The following is a 27715-nucleotide window of genomic DNA, read 5'->3' on the forward strand; positions in this document are numbered from 1 at the left end:
ATTCCCTGCCACATTCTTCTAGAGCGGCATGTGTTCTGTTTCGTCAGCTCCTCCAGTTGTTTCAATCAAGGAGTTGCTGTTTCATGCTCTCTGGACACCATTCCTTTCTCTCTTGATGGTAAGTACTGATTTAGACAATTAGTGGAAGTGGTGAAGGACATTTTTTTCCCATAGATTTGATTATAATGTGTTTTTTCTTGTGGGAGTTGTCTATGTCCTGTGCCATTTCATTCATTCATTCATTCATTCCAACAAATATTACTGAATACCTAAGATATTCTGGATGGTAGAGATATGACAGTGAAAATACAGTGTCTTCCCTCATTTAGCTCACATTTTGCTGCAGCACACACACTGTTAACAAGCAAGTAAATGATTGAACGATGTGTAATGTATCAGGCAATGATAAGTGCTAAGGAGACAAAAGCTAAAGTAAGATAAAGGGACAGAGAATGCTGGGGAAATGTGGACAGTGGTATCTTGGAGCTGGCTTGGACCAGCTCTTGAAAGTTGTGGGTGTCTCTCCCTAACCCGTATTTAATTACCTCTTGTGGGAAGCTTGAAATTGGCCATGGTGGAAGTATACATTACATACATAAAAATGCTACAATTCAGGAACATCTAGCTGGTTGTTAAACTTTTATCAGCAGACAACTGGACATAGGGTTGTTATTTTGTGTAGGTTAGTCAGGGAAAATCTCACTGAGAAGGTAACATTTGACCTGGAGCAGGTGAAGGAGGGAGCCATGTGGGTATCTAGGGGAAGAGCATTCCAGGCAGAGGGAACAGCTGAGGCAAGGTGTGGTTGGCATGTTTTAGAAACAGCAAGGAGGCCAGTGTGGCTGAAGCAGATTTGGAGGGGTTGGGAGCAGGAGAAGGGTGGAGAGTGATGAGATAGGGGCACGGAGGAAACTGGTAGGAGATAAGGTCCGATGTAGGCCTTGTAGGTCACTGTAAATATCCTGGCTTTAGAGAAGGGAGTCATCAGAGAAGTTTTGAGCTGAGAAGTGACATGTTGTGATTTGTGTTTTAAAAGCTTCACTCTGGCTGCTGTGTTGAGAATAAAACTGTAGGAGGGCAGAATTCCGATCATTAGCAGGTTATTGAAACAATCCAGGAGAGAGTTGATGGCTATTTGGATCGCACTGGAGGTGGAGAGATGGTTAGATTCTGAATACTTAGTCAAGGAGGAACCCACAGTATTTGCTGATGGATTAGATACGTTGTGTGTGAGAAACAAGCCAAGGATGACCCCTTTCTATGAAGGCCCTTTCTCATATTAACTTTAAAGAAAATGTTTTAGTTGAGGGAGATTTGAGGCATAGTGGCAGAGTCTGTCACTCAGGTCTTTAGTTTATATTTCATTCTTCTACAGAAATCTTATTCTGAGGAAAAATTTCCTTTTGACTATGTTTGCTTCTGAGCAGTTCAGTCCTGAGGAAGCCAGCCAAGCACAATTGTGGGGAGAGCGCTAGAGGTCCACAAAAATCCATTCTCCCCTCTTCCTACAGGTAGTAACAGAAGGTACACTGGGTACTCATACATTAGCTAGATGTACCTCTCGGACCAAGGGGAAGTGAGTGGAAGCATCACTTCCAGGTGATCACCACACAGAACAGAAGACATCTTTCCTCTCTTTCTGTCCCATAAGCTCAAACCCCAATGTCAGATGTGCCGATGACTTGGCTTTGACCATGAGCCAAGAACTATGGAGCAATAAGATGGAGAAAACCGAGGTTCTGAGATAACCATGTGGAGTAGAGCTGCCTCCCACTGCTTGCCTCAGAGCTGTTCTGTGAGAGAGAAGATACAATCTTTTTAAAGGTATTTTTGGTACAGCAGCTTCACCTTCACCCGAACTAATATAAGAGCCAATTCCAAAACCAACCGACCAACAGAAAATCAGAAAAGTGACATGTTCCAACTGAGGAAGGAAGCCTGAAAGATCAGAACTTTGAGATGAGTACAGATAGGGGAAGACCAAGGACAAAGGGGCGTTTAGTAGCTGGAGGCACCTACCGAAGACTGGCCATGATTCTAGGTGGAAACTGTGGGTGAATAGTGAGTGAAAAGACTGACACTGGTGACAGTGAGTGAAAAGACATTGGGTAAAGGAGAGGAAAGAATGCTGGAGTTTTAAGGCAGGAAGAATTTCCCAGCATGAGACCAATACGTCCTGGGAACCAGGGGCTGGGGTAGAATGCATAGAAAATAAGATGTTCCACGGTGGAGAAGGCAAAACGTGAGAAAGCATCCTGGACAAAGACACTCTTGCAGTCACTGAGAAGCTGGGTAGGAATAACCCAGTAGGTCTTTTGAAAATATGTCTTTTATTGGCCATGTACTAACCTTGATCTATGCTAAGGGGGTGGGGAGGGGGAGACACCTAACAACCCTCCCCATTAAAGTTAATGGGGACTCTCCTATAAAGTCTGAGGGCAGAATATGGCATGATGAATCTGTATGATTATTTCATGACGCTTCCCAAAGATAAATAAGGCTCTTAAGAGACGTGTTTATCGGTGAACAATTTATATTGGTGTGCATACCATCAGCTGGAACGTAATACACAATTGCTGAGGATAAGACAGAAAACGATTACCAAGTTTGGCTCCGGCTGGCACTGCACCCGTGGGAATGCAGTGAATAACAGCCAAATCACAATGAAGATAAACTGGTGTCCTGGGTGAACTCTTCCAGAGAGCCATCTACCTTCCTACTCTTTAAGGAGCTGGCTCTTGGGGGAAGCAGCAATGATTCTCTTGAAGACCAGTTTGGAGGCCAAGTCCACATGTTTGGCAGGAGTAAAGCAGCCATGCCCCAATACTCCAGAGTCCTGCCCAGGCACCCGTGTCAGCCTAAATTTCAGCAGAGGGACTGCACTTCGGTCTTCTTCATAGTCCTGTGGTTGCCTGCAGTTGGAAAAGCTCTGCCTGCTTCTCTTCTCTCTGGAACTCCACTTTGTCACTCTGAGGGGACATTCCTATAGTTCAATTCCTTACCTCCCAAATATGACTAAGACTTCGGTAGTTTGCTTCTTACTCCCCCACTCTTCAGAGACTACTCTTGCCATTGCTGCACAGTGTGGTGGATAATAAGCCCATGGGCTGCAGAGAGGACCTGCTCGGGTTCACATCCTGGCCATGCCGTGTATTAGCTCTGTGATGTTGGGCCCAGTGTCCCCATTTGTAAAATGAAGATAATATTTATAAGGAGATGCAGCATAGCGCCACAGTTCAGAGCATGGGCTCTCTAGCTGGACTGCCTGGGTTCAAATCTCATCCCCACCATTTACCACTTGTGTGACCTTGGACAAGCCACTTAATCCTGCTTCAAAATGGGGATAACAATAGAACCTGTCTCATGTGATAGCTGTAAGGATTAAGTTAGATGCTCCATGACACATGGTAACTGCTCAATAAATGTTAGCCATTATTAATTGCAGGGTTGTTGTAAGAATTACTTGAAAAATACAGATACAAAGCTTGGCTTAGCTTGACGTCTAGGACATGGAAGCATTTGATAACTGCTGTTATTCAAGTTATTAATTACCTCCAAAACTACCAAATCAATAAGGCCTTTTTTTCCCCAGTCTTCATCTTACTGGAATGCATTGGAAAATATTGGTCACTCCCATAATCTTGAATTTTCTATTTCCTGGGTATCCATATCCCCTGGTTCTCCTCATATCCCTCTCACTATTCCTTTTCTTTTTCTTTCATGAGTGGTTCCGGTTTTCTGTTTTGTTTTGTTTTGTTTTCATGAGCTTCTCTCTTGTTAAGAACCTTTTAGTTGTTGATATTCCCTAAGGTTCATCTTAAATACTCTTGTCTCCATTCTTCACCCTCTCCCTGATTTAATCTACTTTCTTGGTTTCATGTTCTTCTGTATGTTAATGATTCTACTCCTCTCTCTTCAACTGAATTCTAATATCCAATTGCTTCCTCACACCTCTGCTTACAAGTTCCAAAGACACCTCAAAACTCACCATGGGTCACACCGACCATGATTTCCTGCCACCTGCTCTTTCTCTTATGTTCTGTACTTCTGTTGGTGATTACACCCAGTCACCGAATCTGGAAATGTTGTCAGCCTGACTTCCCCCTCCTTCAGCCTTTTTAGACAATCAATCTACAAGCTCTGCCAAGTGTTACCTTTTAAGTATTTATCAGAAAGATCACTTCTTCATTCTCACCACCATCCCCCAAATCCACGCCACTTCATAGCTCAGTGGAATTACTACTATCACTTGCTAAGTGACCTTCTCCCTCCTGGCTGAAAATGCGTTTCCTACACAGCAGCCAGGATGCTACAAAGTACAGATTATTCCAATCTCATGGTTAAACTCCTCCAGTCTTATTGTCCTCAGCAGAAAATCCCCCATCGTCAACACCGCCCTCATGGCTCCAGCTTCCTTTGTACCTCTTCTCTGCCCTGGTGCGATGAAGAGCTCTGCCTTCCAGCCTTCATCATGCTAGTCTGCACCTTCATTCCCTGCTCGTGATGCTCCCTCTCCACAGAGCACCTTCCCTTAGTTCATCACCTTTAGGATTCATTTCAGGTGTCAAGTCTCCTATCTCCTCTCCCCTCTAAGTCTTATGGCCCCTCTGGGCTACAGTCCTGTACCCATTTCTATCACTGCATTTAAAAGAACAAATTAAAATAATCTTTGTGTCTGTTTATGCCACTAAACGGTTGAACTCGATGAGTTAATCCTAACAATGACCCCATGTGGCAAACGTTACTGTCCCCATTTTATTGACGAAGACACTGAAGCTCATAAAGGTTAGCTGGTGTCAGCTTTCAGGTCTGGACTTGCTGGTGCCCCAGTCTTTACCCTCCCATGCTTACCCATCGTGGCATACCTGATGAGGGCAGGAAATGGGTCTAGTTTTTCCCTTCTGTTTCCAGATGCTAGAACACTGAGAGGCATATCACAGGTGCCCAATAAATGCTTTTTGAAAAGGTTGAGTGCAGGAGAAATGGATTGGGACCCAGCCGAGGTCAGGTTCCCCAAAGGAGAAGCAATAAGCTGTCCCACCCTAATGAGTTGGGTGTGTGTGTAAGGGGGGCTGTCTTCTTAGGGAAAAGTTTCTAGAAGAACTGAAGGAGTCTATTTGATATAAGGAGTAGGAAATGGGGTGGGGATTGGGTGTCAGCATCCACCTGGGTAGGGTTCTAACTTGAATTGAATAGGTAGGGACAGTAATGAGGATCATGTGGGAAGCAGTTAAATCAAACTTAAGTCCCCTGAGTGCAGATGTATGAGGCTACCTGGCTGAGAACGGGATGGCCCAGCTGAGCCCAGCCCTAACTGCCAACGGGGCAGGTCCTCAAATAATGTGGTTTCGTGCAACGTCATTTCATTATAACATTGATGAGAGGCCGTAGGAACTTAACTCTTGTTTATATCCATCAGCCTATGGTAAAACTGGTTTCATTTTATACATTTCCCTTAAAGTCACAGAACCTATCCGTGATCTTTTTTTTTTTTTTATTGGGGTGACAATTGTTAGTGAAATTACATAGATTTCAGGTGTACAATTCTGTATTACATCATCTATAAATCTCATTGTGTATTCACCACCCAGAGTCAGTTCTCCTTCCATCACCATATATTTGATCCCCCTTACCCTCATCTACCACCCCCCTCCCCCCTTACCCTCTGGTAACCACTAAACTATTGTCTATGTCTATGAGTTTTTGTTTCTTCATTTGTTTGTCTTGTTCTTTTGTTGTTTTTGGTTTATATACCACATATCAGTAAAATCATATGGTTCTCTGCTTTTTCTGTCTGACTTATTTCGCTTAGCATTATACTCTCAAGATCCATCCATGTTGTCACAAATTTTCCTATATCGTCTTTTTTTACCGCCGAATAGTATTCCATTGTGTATATATACCACGACTTCTTTATCCATTCATCTATCGAAGGACATTTTGGTTGTTTCCATGTCTTGGCCACTTTAAAAAAGCTGCAATGAACATTGGAGCACACGTGTATTTATGGATCAATGTTTTCAGATGTTTTGGGTAGATACCCAGGAGAGGGATTGCTGGGTCATATGGCAATTCTATTCGTAATTTTTTGAGGAACCTCCACACCGCCTTCCATAACGGCTGCACCAGTCTGCATTCCCACCAACAGTGTATGAGGGTTCCTTTTTCTCCACAGCCTCTCCGACACTTGTTATTATTTGTCTTGTTGATGATAGCCATTCTGACTTGGGTGAGGTGATATCTCATTGTGGTTTTATTTGCATTTCTCTGATGATTAGTGATGTTGAGCATTTTTCCATATGTTTATTTGCCATTTGTATGTCCTCTTCGGAGAAATGTCTCTTCAGGTCATCTGCCCATTTTTCAATTGGGTTGTTTGTTTTTTTGTTGTTGAGTTGCATGAGTTCCTTGTATATTCTGGATATTAGCCCCTTATCGGAGGCACTGTTTGCAAAAATCTTCTCCCATTCAGTTGGTGGCCTCTTTATTTTGTCGATGGTTTCTTTTGCTGTGCAGAAGCTTTTAAGTTTCATATAGTCCCATTTGTTTATTTTAGCTTTTACTTCCATTGCCTTTGGAGTCAAATTCATAAAATGCTCTTTGAACCCAAGGTCCATAAGTTTAGTACCTATGTTTTCTTCTATGCAGTTTATTGTGTCAGGTCTTATGCTTAAGTCTTTGATCCATTTTGAATTAATTTTGGTACATGGTGACAGATAGCAGTCCAGTTTCATTCTTTTGCACGTGGCTATCCAATTCTCCCAGCACCATTTATTGAAGAGGCTGTCTTTCCTCCATTGTATGTTTTTAGCTTCTTTGTCAAAATTATCTGTCCATATTTATGTGGTTTTATTTCTGGGTTCTCAATTCTATTCCATTGGTCTATGTGTCTGTTTTTCTGCCAATACCATGCTGTTTTGATTATTGTAGCCCTGTAGTACAAGCTAAAGTCAGGGAGTGTGATACCTCCAGTATTGTTCTTTTTTCTTAAGATTGCTTTGGCTATTCAGGGTCTTTTGTGGTTCCAAACAAATCTGATGATTTTTATTCTATTTCTTTAAAAAATGCCATTGGGATTTTGATGGGGATTGCATTAAATCTGTATATTGCTTTGGGTAATATGGCCATTTTAACTATGTTGATTCTTCCAATCCATGAGCACGGAATGTCTTTCCATTTCTTTGTGTCTTCTTCAATTTCTTTCAAAAATGTCTTATAGTTTTCAGCATATAGGTCCTTCACATCCTTGGTTAAGTTTATTCCTAGGTATTTTATTCTTTTTGCTGCAATTGCAAAAGGAATTGTTTTCTGTATTTCTTTTTCTGAGATTTCATTGTTAGTATATAGGAATGCAATGGATTTTGTACGTTGATTTTGTAGCCAGCAACTTTACTGTATTCGTTGATTGTTTCTAATAGTTTTTTGGTGGAGTCTTTAGGGTTTTCTATATATACCATCATGTCATCTGCAAAGAGTGATAATTTAACTTCTTCATTCCCAATTTGGATGCCTTTTATTTATTTCTCTTGCCTGATTGCTCTGGTGAGGACTTCCAACACTATGTTGAAAAGCAGAGGTGACAGGGGACAGCCCTGTCGTGTTCCATGATCTTAAGTGAGGACTTACTATGACAGTATCATGTGAGCTGGATAAATGGTGTGGTTTTAGGTCACATCGTTTTGGGGTTGTTCGTTATGTAGCAATAGATAACTAATATATCGTTTAACAAAGTTGCATGGGATCTGAGAGTCAGAGATGATGACGTGTGTTCCTTTCCCCACACTCAGCAATCAATGCAAACAAATGGGGAACATTTGTGGCTGATGGCTAGGTCAGTGGCACAGCTGATAAATTAGATGGTCGGTCTACAGCCTGTTTCCAAAGGTCGAGTCCCAGAACTCCTCACATCTTTGGACATTATCTCCAGGCAGAGCTGGCAGCAATGGCTACACCGCCCTCAAAGGACCTATCTTAGCTCCTTCTGCCACGCCTTGGAGGTATGCCATGATGGGTAAGCATGGGAAGGTAAAGACTGGGGCACCAGCAAGTCTAGACCTGAAAGCTGACACCAGCTAACCTTTATGAGCTTCAGTGTCTTCGTCAATAAAATGGGGACAGTAACGTTTGCCACATGGGGTCATTGTCAGGATTAACTGAGGTGGTACACATCAGGGACTCGGTTCACTGTAGGATTGTTGTGACAAGTGAGATAAGTCATGGAGGTGTGAGGCCTGCCCTCACAGAGAAGCTCCGAAGACATGCGTCCACCCGCCTGAATGAGGAGTCGGCCCCGTGCCCCCTTGCCAATTACAGCCCTAAGTTCAGACGATCTCAGAGCCGTCCGAGGAGGCCTGGGGCAGGTGCGGCTTCCCTTTTGCCTCAGAAATAATACACGTGGCAGTAGGTCCTGCCTTTAAAGACTAAGCTGATGTCCCAATCAGGACAGGACTGGGCTTTTGGCAAACCTTCTCTGCTCTTTGTGTCAGTGATGGAGCGTTCAGTGAATTTCTTCCTGTTTTTGAGCCCAGAAATGATTGTCTTGATGGCCAGGGCACATGTTTTCCTCACAGAAGAATATGCGAGTGGGACTGATGTGCAGCTAGTTCCCTCCTGTCCCCTGCCCCCTGCCCTCTTTGCCCTTCCCCCCCAGAGCCCTCAACATTGCTCCGATTCCTGTGGGTCAGTAGGCTGAGCCCAGGGTGTGGATTTACGTCCATCAGAAGCCTGATTGAGGGTTAGGAAAAATCATTTGGGACGTGATGACAATCACAGGCACAGACCCTACAGTTATGGCTGCTGTTTCTTTTCATAGACAATTCCCAGGGGCCTCTGCCCTAAGCAGTTGCCAATATCTGCTAAAAGCACCATATTTTCCTATAGCTCTAGAAAACTTTAAAGGGGAAAACACTTAAGCTTTGGGTCATCTACTCTTTTTGTTACCTTCTATCTCCTTCCATATTCTTCCAGAATTTTTGTATGCACATAAATATATACACAATGATATACATACATACATATATGTGTATATATATATATATATATATATATCCATGTATATGTATGTGTATATATGAAGAGATATTACATGTATGCATGTATTTACATGTATGTATTATAAACATCTTTAAACCCATAATATATTATAAACATCGGTAAACCTTTATTAAAAGGCCACAGTCTGGAGACAAAAGCCAAGTTCAGTACATAGAAAATCTTGATACCTGATGTTGTCTTTTAAAGACTTGAATTTAATGTCCTAGGAAGGGACATATATCCTTCAACCCCTGACTGGTCCTGGAGACATTGGAGATGGTTATCCTGAGTTTTACATCATTATTTACAATTAATTACATATTAATCAGTATTTCTCAGTAGGCAGTGGCATTTGGGGCAAGAAAATTCCTTACTTGGGGGGCTGTTCTGCACAAGGGAGGGCACTTGTCATCCCTGGCCCCCACTAATTCAATGTCAGAAGTGCCCCCAGGTCAACGTGAGAAATAAAACTGACCTCATTTGAGGCCAAACTGGGCCATCTGTCATTGTCCTGGGCTATTGATAAAATCATCATAGACTCTCCTTCATAGATATGTTTGATGTGTTTTACGTATCAAAATATTGATCTGTTTAAGTATGATGATCATACGTCCTACTTTACATGGGGCAGTCCCAGGACTCCTGTGGGCCAGATGTACGTATTAATAATTTCACCCTCAGAAGTATCCTTGTTGGGACAATAAATCATGTGTTTGCCCAAATTGTGAGGCCCCACTTCAGAAATGGCTAAACTTGTCCGAGTTCTGCCCAGGAGAGACTAAATGCATTCTGGTGCTTCCTATGTCTTTCCAGAGTTAACCCTCTCATCTGGTGGTGCAAGGCTTCTGTGGGGGGAGGGGGCAAGGGGTGTGCCACAAACAGGTCCTACTCCCAACTCAGTGCTGCACATCAGGCCACTCAGGGACACAGGCACAGGTTTTTTAAAGTGTGTAGATGATAGATGATGATTGGCTTACGGCCAGTGCTAGGCTGGAAAGTAGGGTGTCTAGGTGACCCTTGGATCCAAGAAGACCTGGAGATTTACAAATGAGGGGAACCTCTTTTCTCCACCCTCGGTGCCACCACAAACAATGAGATAGGCTGTGTGTGGTATTAACATTTATGTTATGTAGCGTGTATCAATACTGCACGTCTATTTATGTACTGTATATATGTCTGTGCTTTATACATAAAAAACAGTAAGAAATTGTCCCCCACAGACCCCTCCCCGAAGAGCTAATTTTGGCCCTCTGAAGGGTGGCGCTGCTCCCCATTGAGAAGGCGTGGCCTAGGGAGGCCTGCCCAGGCTGCCATTTTATAGATTAGGCCAGAGAAAGGAAGGGAAGTGGGACCTCAAAGTATAAGGGCTTCCGGGTCATCTTCCCTCCCCGCCTTGAAAGCTGGCACTTCCACTGAGCATATCCACAGATGGAGGTCAGCCTTGCTCGGAACCCTGAGCCAGGAGTCACAGAGCTCACTCAGGGCAGCAACAGAGCCAGAACTCAGGGCTCCCCAGTCTCGGGCCAGAGCTCCTCACTTGGGTGCATTCTGTCTCTCTTTGGATTTCCTCCTGAGATACTTACACCTCCACTCTCCCATTTACATCTAAAAGATGAAATAGGTTTGGAAGACCCAGGAGTCTCTGAGAAGGCTCCCTGAGGCTTCAGGGGATACACATTGAACAGTCACTCAAAAGGCAAGCACGGTGGAGTGAGACCATTGTGTAAGCTGTAGGAGAAGTAGATTCCTTTGCATTCGACCTTGGGAACCTTCCAGTTAACTCCCTCATAAGGGTATAAATGCTTCATTCACTCTGGGTTTGGGAGAACTTTTCCCCAGGAATCATGCCCACGCAGTAGCTGGTTATCTGGGGTACGGAGGAAGATTCACCCCAAACTTCTAACTGCAAAGGAGCTGGGCTCTCAACATGGAAGATAGCGTGGATTGACCTGGCTGCAGACCCCACTTCTGCATGATGCTGTGTCCTTAAGCGGTTAGAGCAGGCTCCATGCAGGAAATATGTCCTGTGTTGAAAGCCAAGGTTCTTGCTATTGTTCATTCTTATTTATGGCCTTTTATGGGATTGGTGCTCCTTTAAAGAGACCTGTGAGCCATTCCTTGTGGGCAGCTCTGTTTATCGACCCACGATTTGTTCTGTGTTAGTTATGTATGAATCACGGGCATTGCTACAATCTGGAAGACCACAGAATTTTACAAGAGGTGGTGTCGTTCCTCCCATCAGGTTTCTCAAATGTCCTTTCTGAACTTGCTCCTCTAACCTCCCCTCAGAGTCACGCTTCTCCCCAGGAATGGTGTCTTGCTACTAGATTCTAAAAGGGAAAACTCTCCTAAACATACGTGGTAAGAAACACGTCAGGGATCAGTGTATATTACTGTCATTATGAATCTCAGTGATCACATCACTTATTTGGCCTCTATGTGCCAGATCTGTGCTCAGCACTTCCACGGACTCACTCATTTCATCCTCATAACTACACTGGAACGTGTATAGTATCATTTTCCTCATGTAACAGAGGGTAAAACTGAGGCTCGGAGAAGTGAAGTCACTGGCTCAAAAGTACACAGACGCTGAATGGCAGACCTAAGATTCAAATTCAGATCAGGCTGATGCAGAGCCCATGTTCTTAGCTACAGCATTATACCAGCTCAGAGAACTTGGGGGAAGAGTGCCCCATTTGCCTGTTCTCTCTGAGGCATGCACACCCCCAGTGCCTCTGCTTACCAGAAATGCAGTGTGGGTCACAAAGACAGCCCTACCCCAAATGGCAGAAGATCTGGAGGTGACTAGCAACACACCTGCCCTGCCTATATTAAGTTTATTATCAAAGTCGAATGCTCCAATGTGCATGACTAAGGGTGTTTGTAATGGTAAGCTGTGATGGCTTTTATAAAAGATAGCTGTAATGTAGATATACATACCTGTCTCTACATGTCTATACACAGCACACACACACACACACACACACACACACATGCGTATTTCCAATGTTGATAGGCTGCTTACAGTTGGACAAGCTGTTCTTGGGATTAGAATTTCTGAACTAAAGGGTGCCTAAAATATCATCTGCACTTTACAAATGAGGACAATGAAATTTGGTAAGAGATTTCTTTGTATTTTCCTCAGAACTAGCAGAATGGCATTGAGGCTTAGAGACTAATGGGTCAAGGGTAGGTAGGGACCAAAGAGTTGTAACATTTAAATATAATATTGGAAAGCTTGGGTCACCTAGTGGGAGGAACCTAGTGCAGACGGGGACAGGAGCAGACTGGGACCAGAGCGACAGTCAAGATGGCTGTGGAGCACAAGAAGGGACGGTTCAGCTGGCGGCACAGTGCCACCTATAAAGGAGGGTATTCAGGAAGCTTTACATCTGGGCTGACCTGGCACTGTTTCTTCCTCACATGTCCTCACTTTTCTTTCCATGTACAATGTCCAGGTTTCTGTGGCTGCCTACCTATGGGCAATTGGGTTTTGCTGTGTTTAAGGCTGGCCTGGGAATATACGTGACATCTTGCCAGGAAGCTGGACTTTGGAGTGTACTGGAGGACAGCCCCAAGGACAAGTCAGGTTCCAAGGCTAGGAAATGGCTGGGCAGGGAGACTGCTTTGAATCCCCCAGCCCCAGGTGAAAAGGCCAAGGCGAAAGGTTTGGTTCTCAAGGGGCTCAGGGAGCAGTTATCCTTACAGGACTGATTCCTTGAGCCAGATTCTATACTATTCTCACCCGTAATGCCCCCGGCCTCCACCTCTACCTCTCCTCAGCGCTCTAGTTCACCCCACACTCATCTTTCCCCGTTTTCCTGCAAATGCCTGGTCCCAGTCCAAACTAGATGAGAGGGCACCAACAAATAATCCAGATCCACAGCTGACAAAACAACCCACAGCACACGTCCTATGCTCAGATGGGGACCGGGGGTCATCTGTGTCATCTGTCTTTATAGAAGAAAGCATGTTATTATAGTAATTACAGTGCACTGGGCTTCACTGGGAACCAAAAATAGATATATGTGGCTTCTAGGGACAGGCACCAACATTCCTTTGGCTTCTTTGCTATGTGACTTTTTTTTTTTAAATCTTTGCCTTGATTAGGAAAAAAAAAGGGGAGACTGCCAAAAGCTGTGCTGCCTGAGGCAATTTTGGAAGGGCAGTTGCATTTGACCTGTGTTGCTGTCACATTTGCCCTGTTCGTGGTACTGTTCCCTACGGTCAGGTGTGATTGCAAAGGAAACAAAATGGGCAGCCCCTCTCTGTGTCCTCTCCTACAGCATTTCGATTTCCAGGCTTTTCACATCTCTTAATGAGGAGTTGCACACCACAACCCAGCCTGGGTGGGCCCAAGAGACCTTTTCCCTGGAGAAGAAATTGGAGAGCAGTTTAGGCTGACTCTGCAACAGGATGAGAGAAGGAATTAGCATTTATTGAGCTCCCGTTGTGTGTTCCCCTGTGCCAGATGGTTCTGCTGATTACCGCAGATTCTTGAAAGTAAATGAGGAATTGGAGGTTCTGGATAAAGAAGCCAAGGGTGGAGCTGGCATCTGGGCCTAAGTCGATTCATTCCAAGCCCCGTTCTCCTTGCGTTGTATCAGGATACAATTAATCCACAGCAGGAAGAACAAGGTTCTTAGTGCGCTTGCTGCCTAGGTAATAAATGATCTCTTGGGAGATACAGTGGAGGTGAAATGGGAAAGGATAGGAAACACTCGTATCATCTGTGTTCTCAGGTAGGCATAAGAAATTGGTGTTCACAAACTCAGATGCCGTTGGTGGCGTGGTGGGATATGGAGATGTGAGTGACGCATGGCGAATTGGGAGCTAGGGGAGGAGCACTGTAATGGAACCAGGGAACACACGTCCCCTCGAAAGGCATCACCATTTCTGTTTTTAATAACATTGTTGGCCAAACCAAGCATGTCTGTGAACCAGTCAGGATCATGGATTGCCATTTTAGGATTACTGATTCAGACGTCCCTCTAAGTGTAAATGGCATTGTATAATGTTTGATTTCTTTGTTTTCTTTTTTTAAGGGAGAATAAATATAACACCTGCACAAATTTAAAAAGTGCACTTACACACATACACACATGTATATGTAGATATGGATACAGATATAGGTATATACTGAGTTGAAGGAATATGATGAGTGTTACATTATTATTTGTACTTTCCTTTTACATTTCTTTTGCACATTCAAAGAAAATACAGCATGTGAAAACTGAAAGCAACCTTAGTGTCTTAGGCTAACTCACCCATTTTATAGATGAAGAAACTGAGGTCCAGAGAGAACCTTCTCACATTGCCTATTATTGGGAGAGCGGGACTTGGAGCGCCTGACTCCCAGTCCAATACTCCTTTCTCTACGTAATCATCCATATACAAATGTATGTGCTAGACGGGAACCAAAGCACCATGTGTGCAAGTGCTAACAGCCCTGGTTACACTGCTTTCAAGTCAAGTTTAGGTGATGTGACTGTGTCCACACAGCAGAGAAGGACCAGACAGAATTTGCTCGCAAGTCTTCCTGGCTGAATGTCACTGTATGAAGAAATAAAGACATGAGCCCTGTGCTCCAACCCAACTCCCACTTGGCCTGAGCTATTTATCTGCTGGAAGGCCCAAGTGGGAGATGTCCTGTGGCGGGTGCTCTTGGTCTGAGAAGGGAGCTGTGAGGTCATCTCTCTGAATGGAACAAGAGACTCTGAATGGACAAGTGAAAGGAGAATTTCCTTTAAACCAAATTTAAAACCCCACCTCCCCTAGGCTGAAATTCGTTCTGATTTTAGATGAAAGGCACTTTGAATTTCTTGGGGGAAAGAATCAGAATATTAGAGCTAGAAGGAACTCTGAAGAAGAACCAGTCAAAAGCTTCATTACCACTGAAACAGGTGCAGGAGCAGAACGCACGATCACCCTGAGGGTGTGTGAGCCCTGAAAAAAATATTTTTTTGCAGGGTCCCTGTCTATATGACAGTGGGATTACATCTACTAGAAAATTCATGGCTTCGTGTAAGGCATAGTGATTTATCACTGAATATGTAGGAATATGACTAGAGAAGAGGTACTTATGCATTTGTTTACCATCCTATCAGTGTGTATAAAGATTCTGTGTGGAATCCAGGTGTTGTCTCTCCCTCTTTGGGTCCAAAACCCATCTCTCCATGTTCTTTATTGTGAAATACACCTTTCCTAAGGAAAAGGTATCAACACCCACAGTGCCATGGCTCTTTGGAAACTCTTTGTGCTGGAACAAAATAGATCTTGCCTCTGCAGTTCCCTAAGGCCATCTATCTAATGCTGGTTTTGTCATTACTCATGACACCACGTCATGTTCTATGCCACCTGTGAATAATGGCTTTCAGTGACTCTCTCAGAGATTGCTACTCTGCTTCATTGAGCTGACCACTGTATCAGTCAGGGTCAACCAGAGAAAGAGAATGGGTAGGATATGTACATATGAAGAGATTTATTACAAGGAATTGGCTTATGCAATTGTGGCAGCTGGCTAAGGATGTTCGAAATCCACAGGGCAGGCAGTCAGGAAGGGCAGTCTGGAACTCTGAAGTGTGGGCTAACCTTGCTATCCAAGGTGGATGCTCGTCTTCTTCAGAAAAGCCTCAGTTCTGATATTAAGGCCTTTCCACTGATTGGATGAGACCTATCCTGATTATCAGAGGATAATTTCCTTTGTATAAAGTCAACTGATTACAGCTGTTAACACATTTACCCAGATGAGTATTTGGTTGAATAAAAGGTGACTGTAGCCTAGTCAAGATGGCACATAAAACTCACCATCAGAACTACAAGTGCAAGTCTTACTGAGAATATTCTGGAAAAAATACTTCATTTTTCTGGTCAGGTTAAATTTGCTGTTTAGAATTTTATAGTGCACGTGTAGAACAACACGTCTTAGAACAACACGTCTTCTAACCATATCTTCTCTTGAACTCTTTAGATTGTAATCACTGCATTTCTAAACTGCTTTCAGTGTTGATTGCACCTGTGTCTTCTACACCAGAGGATAGGCTGAGGCCCATGCACGCAGCCATTAGTGCAAAGGATGGAATCACCGTCCCTTGCTCAGCATGGCTTACCATTGACCTGAGAAAACAGTGTCACTACATTGATTGATGGACAGAAAGGATATTGATCCAACAGGCCCACTGGCTTTGTGCAGTAACAGTCTTGAAAACTCTTAGAGGAGATCAATACTGTCAACTCTAGCGGACTGCCTTACAGGGAGCAGAGCCTTCAGAGGGGAGGGATGACTGCCCTAGATGCCTCCAGAAGGGGGAACACAGAGTTAAAATATCTTTCTTCCCTTAGGAGCCATAGACTCGAGGTAGCACTGGGGTTAGAACATGGTTGGGCGAGAGCTGACCCAGGGGCTCATGTATGGGGCCAAAGCCGAGGGTTGATGGTGAACTGTTGGAAATCTAGAACACTGACCTCATCTTATGTCTGATGTGAGTGAGAGGCCCCTCAAACCAGCATGTCAGCACCATTCTAGCAGCTGAATCTTGGCCAATCCCTTAAATGTAATACCACACCAGCCAGTGGGAGTGGCCTGCTCGTCAGGTGGCCTTAGGACCACCCTGTAAGCATGTGTCCTGGAGCTCCTCAGGGCATCAGGTCAATGTACCCATGAGACAGAGGGCCCGAGAGCATTCCAAAAGGGAAAAGGGGGGTGGAGGGACCCATAGACCCTAGTCCATGCTCAGGATGCCCCACTCTAACAGGAGTGCTGGCCTGGGCTTGTTCCAATCACAAAAGTGATTTTAGGGATGCTTAAGGCGGGCATCCCAAAACAAGGGGGTGGGGGTGGAGCGCTGGGGCACGGAGCACGGGCTCCTCTTAGTTGCCCAGATCTGAATGTGATGCTATGGAAAGGAAATCACTCAGGATCACACAGCTGGTTATTGGCAAACCTGTGGTGTCACTGAGGTGTGACCAAGAAGTTTGCTACTAGGAATTATTAAGGGAATGAAGCTTGTAAATGCTTTATTTAAAAAAGTAGGACAGATTTAAGGTAATTCATATGATAACCAACTCTTACCTGCACTGGTGTGCTTTCTGGAGAAGCAGGGAAAAGGAGGGAATTAGAGCTAGCCCAATGGGACCGTAAGCTGGCTGCATCTATGAGTTTGCTCTCTGGAGCTGGGTAAGAAAGGATTGGTCCATTGGGCACATTGGGCCAGAAGGCCAGTCTACAAAGAGTACTAAGATACCAACCCATCACTAAAATGTAACAAAATAGAAATAACTGTAGTTCCCAGAATTCCTGCAAGGCAAACAGTTCATGAGTGGTTCAGGGATAAAGTAGAAGTGAGACTTCTAAGGGGCATGTAAAAAAAAAAAAAAAAAAAACAAATGAAAATTAAAACAAAAAACAAAATAACAAGAGTTGGTGAGGATATAGAATAACCAGTACTCGCAAACCCTGCTGATGGGAATGTAACTTGGTCCAATCTCCTTTTCTCTGCTTCTCAAGAAAGCGCAGAAGCTCCCATCTGAGAGAATAAGGACTAAGGGAATATGAGTTGCCTGGGTATCGGTCTTCACAATCTAACTTCTAGAGAAACTTTGTTCAAGCCTCCAGTTTTATTTTTATGTTTCTTCTGTGCTGAGCAATCTCCAGTTAAACTCTAGACTGATGGAGAGGCTGGTCATTCTGGCCACGGGGCTTCTAAAAGGCTTGGAACTTTGGTTTTAGAACTTTCTTGGTTATACCAAAAGCTCCACCTTTAGTCCCTGTGTCCCAGTAAATGTCCTCAAAACTAACCTGACCTCAGCAGCAGTCCTTTAGGGAGCAAGGTAAGTGGCAGAAAGAGACCTAGATTTTGCCCTAGATACGAACACTGAATACGAATCTCCCAAGGAGATGAGAGTGGAAGGCACTGCAGGCAGACAGAAGCATGGGCAAAGTGTGGTGTCCGGAATCAGCAGGACATTTTCAGGAATTGTAAGTAGCTCGAGCTGGCTGGAGGACAAAACAGGAAGCGTGGTACAGGAGGCTGAGGGGATGAGGAAGTGATCACTCAAGGATGGTCATGAATTCTAGTTAGAGAATTCTGGATCTGACTCCACTTCTCTCTCTAAGCTCCCCAACGATGATATAATTTCCTCAGCAAAACCTTTCTCATGTTTAAAGTGTTGTCATATTTTAAAAGAGTGATGGGGACCCCTTCCTGCCGTCTTCCACACAGACACATCCAGATTCTGTTATGCAAATCTGATTGTGCTACAGCCCTGCCCACGACCTCATGTGCGGCTCCAGTCTATAGAATGACGTGTAATTTCCTTGTCCTGGCATTTGAGGCCATGCAGAGCCTGCTCTTGGTCACTCTCCAGCTGCATCTACTATTGCTTCAATTACCAGGTTCATTTGAGAAGCAGGATTATACTAGACACTGGTGCTGTACAGATGTGCACAGTAAGATGTCAGTCAAGGCGGTGGGACTGATACGCAATGGCTGATGCTCTGATACTCTACGTGCAGGGTGTCAGAGAAGCAGGCGGATTCGAGGGCTGGGGGAGGTAAGACCCGACCGTGAATATTTTACACATTGACTATGAGCAGAGAGAATGGAAAGACCTGGTCTTGGAGCCCTGACTGAGACGGGGGCTGGAGTCCCAGCCCTGAGAGTGGCTAGCTGGATGCCACGTAACTCTTTCTGAGCCTCCTTGTCTACTTTTTCAAATGAGGAAAAGCATTGTGGCTCTGCCCACTTCACAGAATGCTTCTCTAGGATTTAGATGAGATAAGGTGTATCAAAATCTTCACAAACTATAAGCATGTCAGAAACAGAAAGCTCTACTGAGGGAATAGGCACCTCCAGGGAGCCGGCAGGCTCTGCCTCCAGGGCACCTGACCTGAAAAGGTGGAATTCCAGTTCCACATGTGCATTCCAGTCCCAAAGAAATGGAGATGTCACTAATGGGTGCATCACTTCAGCCCCTGCCAACCAGAATGCACAGGACTCCCCGAGGAGCAGGTCAGCGTGGCCCATCTGCAAGAATTGGCTGACACCCTGTTTTGTTTGTGGTCCCCCCAGGAACCCCTGGATGATGAGTTGCTGCAACACCCAGTGTCGATTGTATTCATGATTTAAATACTCAGAGACAAAGGCATTGACTTCTTTGAGGTGGCCAGACGTTTTCTGATGCTTTCTGGCAGGTGGAGCCCAGGGAGCACTCCTGGGAGCATCTCCTGCTGTAAAACAGCTCGATCATGTTCTCATCCCTGGCATCCTCACTGGGCCACTGGCTCCTCTCTCCTTCCTCTCTTACCAGCTAGTGGTGACCCTTTCTGAGCTGTTGCCAGACATGGACCTAAACACTGTGAGCCTGGGTCTGCTGGGCTGCCACGTCAGCGTCAAGAAAAGAAAAGGACCAGCATTTATGGACTGTCTTTTAGAATACGAGCATGATTATCCTATTACCAGCTTTGCAAAATAGGTATTATTGGTCCCACTTAACAGATGAATAAACTGAGACTGAGGGTAACCATGTGGGGGCCCCAAGTCTGCCTCATTTCACTAATACCTAATTCCTATGTGGAAGGGAAGGCTTCCTGGAGGGGGTGAGCTCTGAACTAAGTCTTGATGGACAAGTAGACCTCAGTGCTTGATGTGCCTTGTGAGCCACAAGCAATGGGACATGGTGTGTCTGCATGGGTGTGTGTTGGGGGTAGAGGCTGAATAGGGGAAGAAGGTGCAGTTAAGAAGTGGTCAGAAGAAACCATGGAGGTATAGGATGCCCTTAGTGCTTTGAAGCCTCTGAGGAGTAAATGAGGGAGGGGTGCTGGGCCCAGATCCGTGTTCTATAAGCGTTTCTTTGAGTGTAGCGTGGAGGCCGGGCAGAGGAGAGACGTGTCTCAGTAACTCAGGCAAGAAGCCACAAGGGCCTTGTGAGTCATGGCTTGTATTGGCTTCATGTTTAGAACTATAGGACTGCTGGGGACTCTAGAAGGCACTCACAGGGAGGGGCATTGGGAGCCGCAGGTGATGGCTTGGTTACATTGCAATATAGCCATTCGTCATGGGTCTTAGTCACAGATCTCAGAAGCCAACCTCTGCTGATTGAAGCAGAAGAGTGTTTGATGGAAGGACAGGACACCGGGTGGCTAGAGAATTGGTGGGAAGGAGAATGACTGAGCTGGAAGGTGAGCAGTCTGGAGCAACACCCAGAATCACACGGCAGATGGGTTCTGGAGAAATTTCCGCTCCTGCGGCCATTGAAGCCTGGATGTTATGGTGGCCACCTCTGTGCCACAAACCCGAACCCGCAGCAGAGAGGGAAGGAATGAACTCCACCATGACTACTTCTAGTTGTAATGAGTTGAAACCAAGTGTGGGCACAGAGTTGAAGGGTCCTGGAGACGGCCTGTGCCCTGGCTGCAAAGGCTGCTGGGAACTCTCGTTTCTGTCACTGCCAGTGTCTACAATGGCAGGTGGGCAACAATGACCTTGAAGACTCATAAAGTGAGGGAACTCTCCAAATAAAAGGGGTTCAGATATTGGATGGCCAAATAAAATGATCAATATACACAACTGCAGCCTTCGTTGAGAATCGAGAAGCTGGGCAGGGGCAGGGCAGTGTTCTTCAGCCGGTGTTGAGAGATTACTCTACATGCTAAATGCTCTGAATGTAGTCTGTATCTCATTTATTCCTCCTGACAAATCCCCTGGCACTTAACTAATATTGTACCCATTTTACACAAGAGGCAAGTATATTACAGACATGCCCGTGGCGCACACCTAGTAGGTGGCCAAGCTGAGATTCTAGGCTAGGCAGCCTCTCTTCAGAAACTGTGGCCATGCTTCCATGAATGAGGGCTGTGTAGAAAGTCTAGATATAGTTCTTTAAGTTAGAATATTGTCACCAGCTGTCCTAAGCCTCCCCATTCATGGGGATCAGTCATGTTACGTTACTTGTTAATAGGAAGTCCAGTCTTTAGCAAGCCCCATCTCAAGGTATAGCTGGGAGTCTCCAAGAACAGATAATGGGAGGTTTGGAGTCAGACCAGGTTGGGGGTAGCCACTGTGAGGTCACCGTCGTCGACCAAGCCCAGGCCTGCGGTGGGGCTGCTGGCCATGCTGAGAAAGCCCAGCACTCCTGTCTGGGCTCCTGGTGAGCCGGCTCCCTCCTGCAGCCCCTCTTGGTCGCACTGGAGAGCTTCCCCTAACCCTACGCCACCTCCCAGACTGAGCCACCTGCTGGGACGCAGTCCCACAGTCAGCCACCACTGCCAGTCCAGTCTGAGACCCTCCAGGACTGCACCCGGAAAAGGCTTTCAGGAGCAGGTCTGTGCAGCTCACTCCAGCCACTGATGCTCCCAGCTCTGTTCTGCTCTCGGCTACTTGGGCCCCAAGGGCCTCAGCAAATTTAGTTCCTCCTACAAGCCACATCCATTTCTGCCTGGGGTCCATACAGACCGTCTGTGAAGCTATGTTGGGACACCTTTCAGGCCCAGGAGCAGGAAATAGCTGGCATGACGTCCTCCCTCTTCTGCTCCCCTCTAAGGACCCTGCCTTCCATTTCCGATATTTGGCTCAAATCATTCTTCTCCTACCCCAACCTCACATTCATTAGTTCATTTAGTCAACAACAAATACTCATTGGGGATCGATTACCTGTAAAGTAATATCTATGTAATAATGACATCTATTCGTCTTGGTTTGGGTCTCCCTATAAGCAGAGCTGAAACAAAGACTTGGGTGCAGACGGTTAATTTGGAAAGTGACCCCAGGAAGCAGCAGTGAGGGGGCAGGAAGATGAGCAGGGAAGGAGGAAAAGCATCAACATGTGGGTGCATTGTTGAGGTCACTGCTGCTACAATAGGACCCCAATTGTGCTGGGACGTCCGAGAAGTATGCAGAGCCACCCTAGATTGTCCTCCTGAAGGACGGCGTCAGGAGCATTTAGCCATGCCTCCAAGCTCCCCCTTGGTGGAGAGCTGCCTGGAGTGGGCGCTGAGTACCGGGGGTTACCTGCCCTGCCCGTCAGAGGACTGAGCTGGCTTCTGCAGCTTCAGTCGGTTCCTGAAGGGACAAGGCATGTGCACACACTTAAGGGGCCCTGTCCATGCAGGGAGCTCCCCATCACAGCTCGACTGAAATCAGGGGTGAGACCAGGGGCCATGATGAAAACGCATGCTATAGCCCCAGGAAGATTTTCCGGTTAGGTGAGTTAATTTAAGTAAAACGCCTAAAACAGTACTGATCCTAGTCAGGCTCTGTGTGTTTTTGCTGTTATTTGTATGATGGTTTGCAATGTGCCTGACTCTTCTTTAGGCTCTGTGGATACGCCCTCATGGGACTTACCTCCAGTTCACAAAACATGCCTTGTTTATGTATCAGAACTCTGATTACTGACATTGTTCAAGTCCTTTTTCCAGGAGGTTCTTGGCCCCCGTGTAAATGGGTCATTCGCGTTGGGCATGTGATAAGGCTCTGTGTGCCTGCTGGCCTTGTTTGTATCTCTGTTCTATCTCGGCTCTGTGATGGAGGCCTGCCCTGTGTGCCCTACTGTTCAGGATCTGAACAACGATTTAAGAGCTAAAGTTTGTATCCTGGATGGGAAATAGTCAAACTTAAATTGTCTACCTTCTGAATTATATACCCTGCCTGGAAGAGAAGAGAGCTGGAGGCTGAAGTCACTTAGCTTTTTAATAATTGATGGATAAGAGTTTGCTCACCTTTTAGCTACAACACTAAGAGTGATTCAGGCAGAAGAAATCACTCTCCCATCCCTCGAGACCCGGCCTGCCCTCATTAGTCTGATGACCTCATCCTTTCACATGGGGTAGGACCAGAGTATATGTGTCCAGGCAATGAATTCACCTTTTCACTGGAGCCTTCTGGAGGCAAGTTCAGCCTAGGCGGTATTTATCCAACCAAGAGAGCTGACCTGCCTCCAATGCCTCGGGCAGTCCAAAATAGAAATATCCAGTCCTCCTATCACTGCCTTTTCCCAGCCTAAGCCTTGACCGTGCTGGACCCACTACCTGTCCCTAAGATATGACACTTGATGTGTCCCTTGGAGGAATTCCTTCGCCACCTTTGTCTGACTCCTTGGGTTCCAGCAATTTCTAGTGTCACAAGGGACCCCCTTCCCCTCAATCTTCTGATAACATGGTCATAGGACTATAGCCCAGCTCAGACACTATGAGGCCGGGGCCTTCTCTAGCCCCATATGGGCTTTCACAAATGGCAACTGGTGAGGTCTCACCCAGGGTAAGAGCCAGATTTCACTTCCTTTTTAAAATGTTAATGTTTCTGTGAAAATCTGCCTCTATTGTTCCAGAATCCCTGATCTAGAATCTCAAAATCCACAAAGCTCTGAAAACCAAGTTAGTTATAATCTAAATAGCAGCTAAATCTGCCCTTGACCTGGCTCATGTCATTGGCATAAATCTCTGACCTGCATGAAGGCGAGAGAGAGGTTCTTTACAGCCTTTGTTGATCTCACTGGGTGTGAAGATGCTTACGTGATGCTGCCACACTATTAATGCCGTTGCTTGTACGGGATGCCAGAGCCCACTGAGGGTAAGATGTGGTATGGGCACCAAATTACCTTTCTGAAGTACGTTCTCAATTCTGAAACGTACCTGGCCCCAAGAGTTTGGGAGGAGGATGCAGGGCCAGGATCAGGATTGTCCCAGGCAGAGTTATGATCTGGCAGAAGTGATCATATGTGGACTTGACTCTTCAAAGCTTTGGATGCAGGGAACCAGGGGTAGCTGCAGCCTGAGTTAAAAATCACTGGATTCTTTGGTATCGTTTCAGTGTTAGGCCTTCCTAAGGACAGTCCCACTGACATCCTCTCCACTAAAAAGAAAAGAAAAGAAAAAAATTGCTTCCTGTAATTCACACCCATGAATGCAGCACCCCCGTCAATCACTAAAACCCCTTCAGAAAGACCAGGCCCTTTTGTAGATAATATTTTGGGGTCTTTGTCTTTCCTCGTCCCCTTTTCTCCTTCTTTCCTTTATGCCACCCCTGAACTTTTCCACCTCCGTTTGTTTTTATCTGTAGGAGAGCAGCTCCCCTAAGTTATGTGACAATAAGGCTCCTTAAGTAGTTGAAGGGAAGTCTGCAGCCTGAACTATAAATGAGAGGTCAACGTGCTCTCTTCTTGTTCTGCGTCTACTGGGTGTGTGATTCGGAGGAAAAGACGGAAGAGACGTCGTCATTGTGGAGGGTCCAGCAGATGCTAGACACTTCCACGTGGAGTGGGCAGAGAGGACGCTTGGGACACACACGCGGTGTCTCCCCTCAGATTTTTCTAGTCCCCTCATAGATGACCCATGCCTGGGCCCCAAGAGGAAACAAGGTTGTAGGATTAACTTGAAGTCGTAGCTTGTGTTCTTCTAGAAGTAGACCCTGAGATGAGGATTCTGAGAGGTGAGGGGAACAGTAGTAGGAAGGTAAAGGGAGCAAGGGGTGCCTGGAGCTGAACCCTACAGGGGAACCATGGACACAGTAAAGAACACACACCTCAGAGTTATCCTGCCACCAGGTGTGAGGGAGCTGGACGTTTATACACCATCTCCTTAGAAGAACGGATTGAAGGCTGCTGGGGGCTGGGATGACCGTGCCCTGACATTGCTGACCTGCTTCCTGGAGGCAGAGTGGTCTTCCCAGTTTCTGGGTCAAGGCCATCGGCACAGAGATACAGGCACTGGGGTTTGAAGCTGGTTGTCACATACTGTAATAATGAAATCCAAGAAATGCTGGCAGGGCACTAATAGCATCTCTTACGGTTCTTTTCACTAAAAATTCAAAGGATGGTTTGTACTACTTTATCAGATTTACAGAAGAAGGAAAAGAAAGTTATTTCCCACTTTTTGGTGATTGTGCCCCCATTTCAGTGGGAGAGCCAGCAGAACTTGGAAGAGCAGGAATGATGCTTGGTAGTGAGGTCATTTGTGCCCAGTGATTGGTGACATAAAGGGTATGTGGTGCACTCCTGACCAATGAGAGTGAGGAAAAACCTGTGTGTGTTTGTGTGCAGGGTGGGGGGAATGTGTGGTTTATGCTTTCCCAAGACGGGGAGAGAGAGAGAGAGAGAGAGAGAGAGAGAGAGAGAGAGAGAGAGAGAGAGAGAGAAAACACTTTCTTCCTGTGAACTTTGGCATGCGTGAGTGTCTGGTGCTGATGTGTCATCCTGCTTTCTTCCCTAGGAGAGACAAGCATCATGGATGACTGGTTAGTAAGACAGGGCTCCTGGGCCTCTGAGGACAGTAGCATCGGGAAGCCTGGAAGCTGCTCTGTATCCACCTGGACGTTCTTATTGTTGAAGCCAAAGGTGAGTTGGAGCCCTCTGTTCTTTGCACTCAAAATGTCCTCATTGATACAATTGGTGGTCATGTCCTTGAGTAAAGAGCACCTACTAAGGTGAGAAGTAAGGGAAGGGCATGCAGTGGGCAATGGGGAGCGTGGCACCTTTGATGGGTTGGTGTGAAACATACTTTGTACTACTCCCTGGGCAACATCCCCAAGAATCTGTATGAATTAACTGTCAGTGAGCTTATATCAGGTACCTGCCACCTGGGCAGACAGGGACAGGTCTTTCTGGGAATAAAAGAGTCATAGAAAGCATTGTCCTTGTCTTCAAGCGTCATAAAATTTAGTTGGTGGAAACAAGACTAGAAATAAAACAAAATAATGGTTTAGAGAAGGGCCCGCTCAGAGTGTGCTTCGTGGAGATGGGGAGAGCTGAGCTGGGGCTCAGCTGGGGGCAGACAGAGGTAAGGCCATCGAGAGCCATGTGCTTGGATTACACCGCCCAAAGAGTAGCCGAGCTGAGCTTCAAACCCAGGATGTCTTACTCTTTCTAATACCTGGGCATGTAAGTACTACACTGGGAAGCATCTATGCTCCCAAGATGGATGCGTAAGCCTGGAATGCTTACTTGTTAATTTATAATGACAAATAGAACTAGCCAGCATTATAATCCAAAGTTGGAGAAGCTCATTTATATTCAGAAAGTCCCCGAGGGAGCTTAGCATAGATCAATAGACAGGACACTGCTGACCCTTGGATAGGGGCCGGTCCCTGGCTAGCTACTGTTAGGAGAATGGCCAAGTCTCGGGGCATCTGTTTCAATGCCAGGCTGTTTTTATACTGTCCTTCTCCTGACATGGTCAAACTCAAGTGGCCAGGCTGCTAGGTATTAGTTATATTTCTAGTCAATGGTGGACTAGTAAATGTTTAACAAGTAATTCTCTAGGAAAAGAAAAAGCCGTGATTTGAAGCATTTGCCAAGTTCCATGGTGTAAATACTCCCACCATGACCAACGTCAAGCCACCAGTGGGGAGAGCTGTGCACGATGGTTCTCCAGGCTGGTATGGGCAGGTGCCACCACACCAGGGCGGTCACATTGCATCCTGCCTCTCAGAGGCTGTGTCTAGATGCCCTGATGGGCATATTTACCAAATGAGTCACAGCTGTTGTATGTGACCATTTTTAACTTAATTCTTGGGGGAAAGACCTCATTTCCAAGTTCTTGGAGAACACTTTATTTTACTCCCAGGGATACGACCAACTACACAGTTACAAGGTTGCCATTATAGTATTTGGAAATCTGATATGGGCTAAAGAAACCCAAGATGGATTTTCTTTTCACATTGCCTAACGTCCTGAGCTAGTGAAAATAACTGTAAAGAATGGGGTATGGATAGCAATATCTGTAGATACATTGGCACAGAAGAATCTTCTTGAACACTCCCTCCCCTGCCTCACTTTGCTGTATTGCCCAATGTAAAATGATAGGGAAAAAAAAAGTCTCTGTTGCCTAGTAACAGCCCAGGATGCAGGGGGAGACCAGTCAATACAATTCTGAATTAGGACAACAACCACCCACAAAAAAATCCATCTTGAGGATTTATAGGGAAACCAAAGCATAGTTATAGTCTCACTAGCTGGTGGGGAAGTCCCATTAGCTCTGGGTATTGGATTATTTAAGATGAAATATCTGGGATATGGATTTGTTTTCGGGGAAGAATAATTTACTCTGAGGCCATCAAAATCAATAGGCCACTTTGAAGGCTGACTTGAGCCATTATTGGTAATGTTTTAGTTGTATTTGTGAATCAACAAGTCAGCAAAAATAGAACCATTTAGTAGTTTCCATGGAGAGCCCTATCTGTCAGTCTTGCAATGAAGCCTTTCCATCCACTGAAAGTACCAGCGTCTCCCAAGGGCTGTAGGGAGCCTGGAAGCTGAAACCAGCGCAAAGGAAAGAATGGAGGGTGGAACTTATAGGGTGACCAACTGTCCCAGTCCACGTGGGATTGAGCGTATCCCTGGGGTGCTGGGCTTTCAGTGCTAAAACCAGTTCAGTTTGGGACAAACTGGGATGGTTGGTTACCCTAGAAGAGTGGTTCTCAACCGGAGGTGATTTTATCCCCCCCCCCCCCCCAAGGTAGGGTTTCCAGATGCTCTATTACATTTGAATTTTGGATAAGCAATTAATGATTTTTTTACTACAAGTATGTCCCAAATACTATAATAAAATGACTCTTGGCTTATCTGAAATTCAAATTTAACTAGGCCTCTTTTCCTTTTTTATTTTCTATATCTGGTAACCCTACTCCCAGAGGACATTTGGCAATGATTGGAGGCATTTTTGGTGTCACAACCACAACTTGTGTGTATGGGA

The 27715-nt window shown here is 45.5% G+C and overlaps 1 protein-coding gene across 1 annotated transcript in view; it reads left to right on the plus strand.

Moving 5' to 3' along the window:
• Window positions 1–27715, plus strand: part of ULK4 (unc-51 like kinase 4) — a 650099-nt gene that overhangs the window by 515676 nt on the left and 106708 nt on the right. Inside the window, exon 39 of the mRNA XM_074312876.1 lies at window positions 25235–25359. Within this exon, the coding sequence (XP_074168977.1) occupies window positions 25235–25359 (125 nt within the window). The remainder of the gene's footprint in view (window positions 1–25234; window positions 25360–27715) is intronic.

Source organism: Rhinolophus sinicus, linkage group LG10, assembly GCF_036562045.2.
Source record: "Rhinolophus sinicus isolate RSC01 linkage group LG10, ASM3656204v1, whole genome shotgun sequence".
NCBI lineage: Eukaryota > Metazoa > Chordata > Mammalia > Chiroptera > Rhinolophidae > Rhinolophus > Rhinolophus sinicus.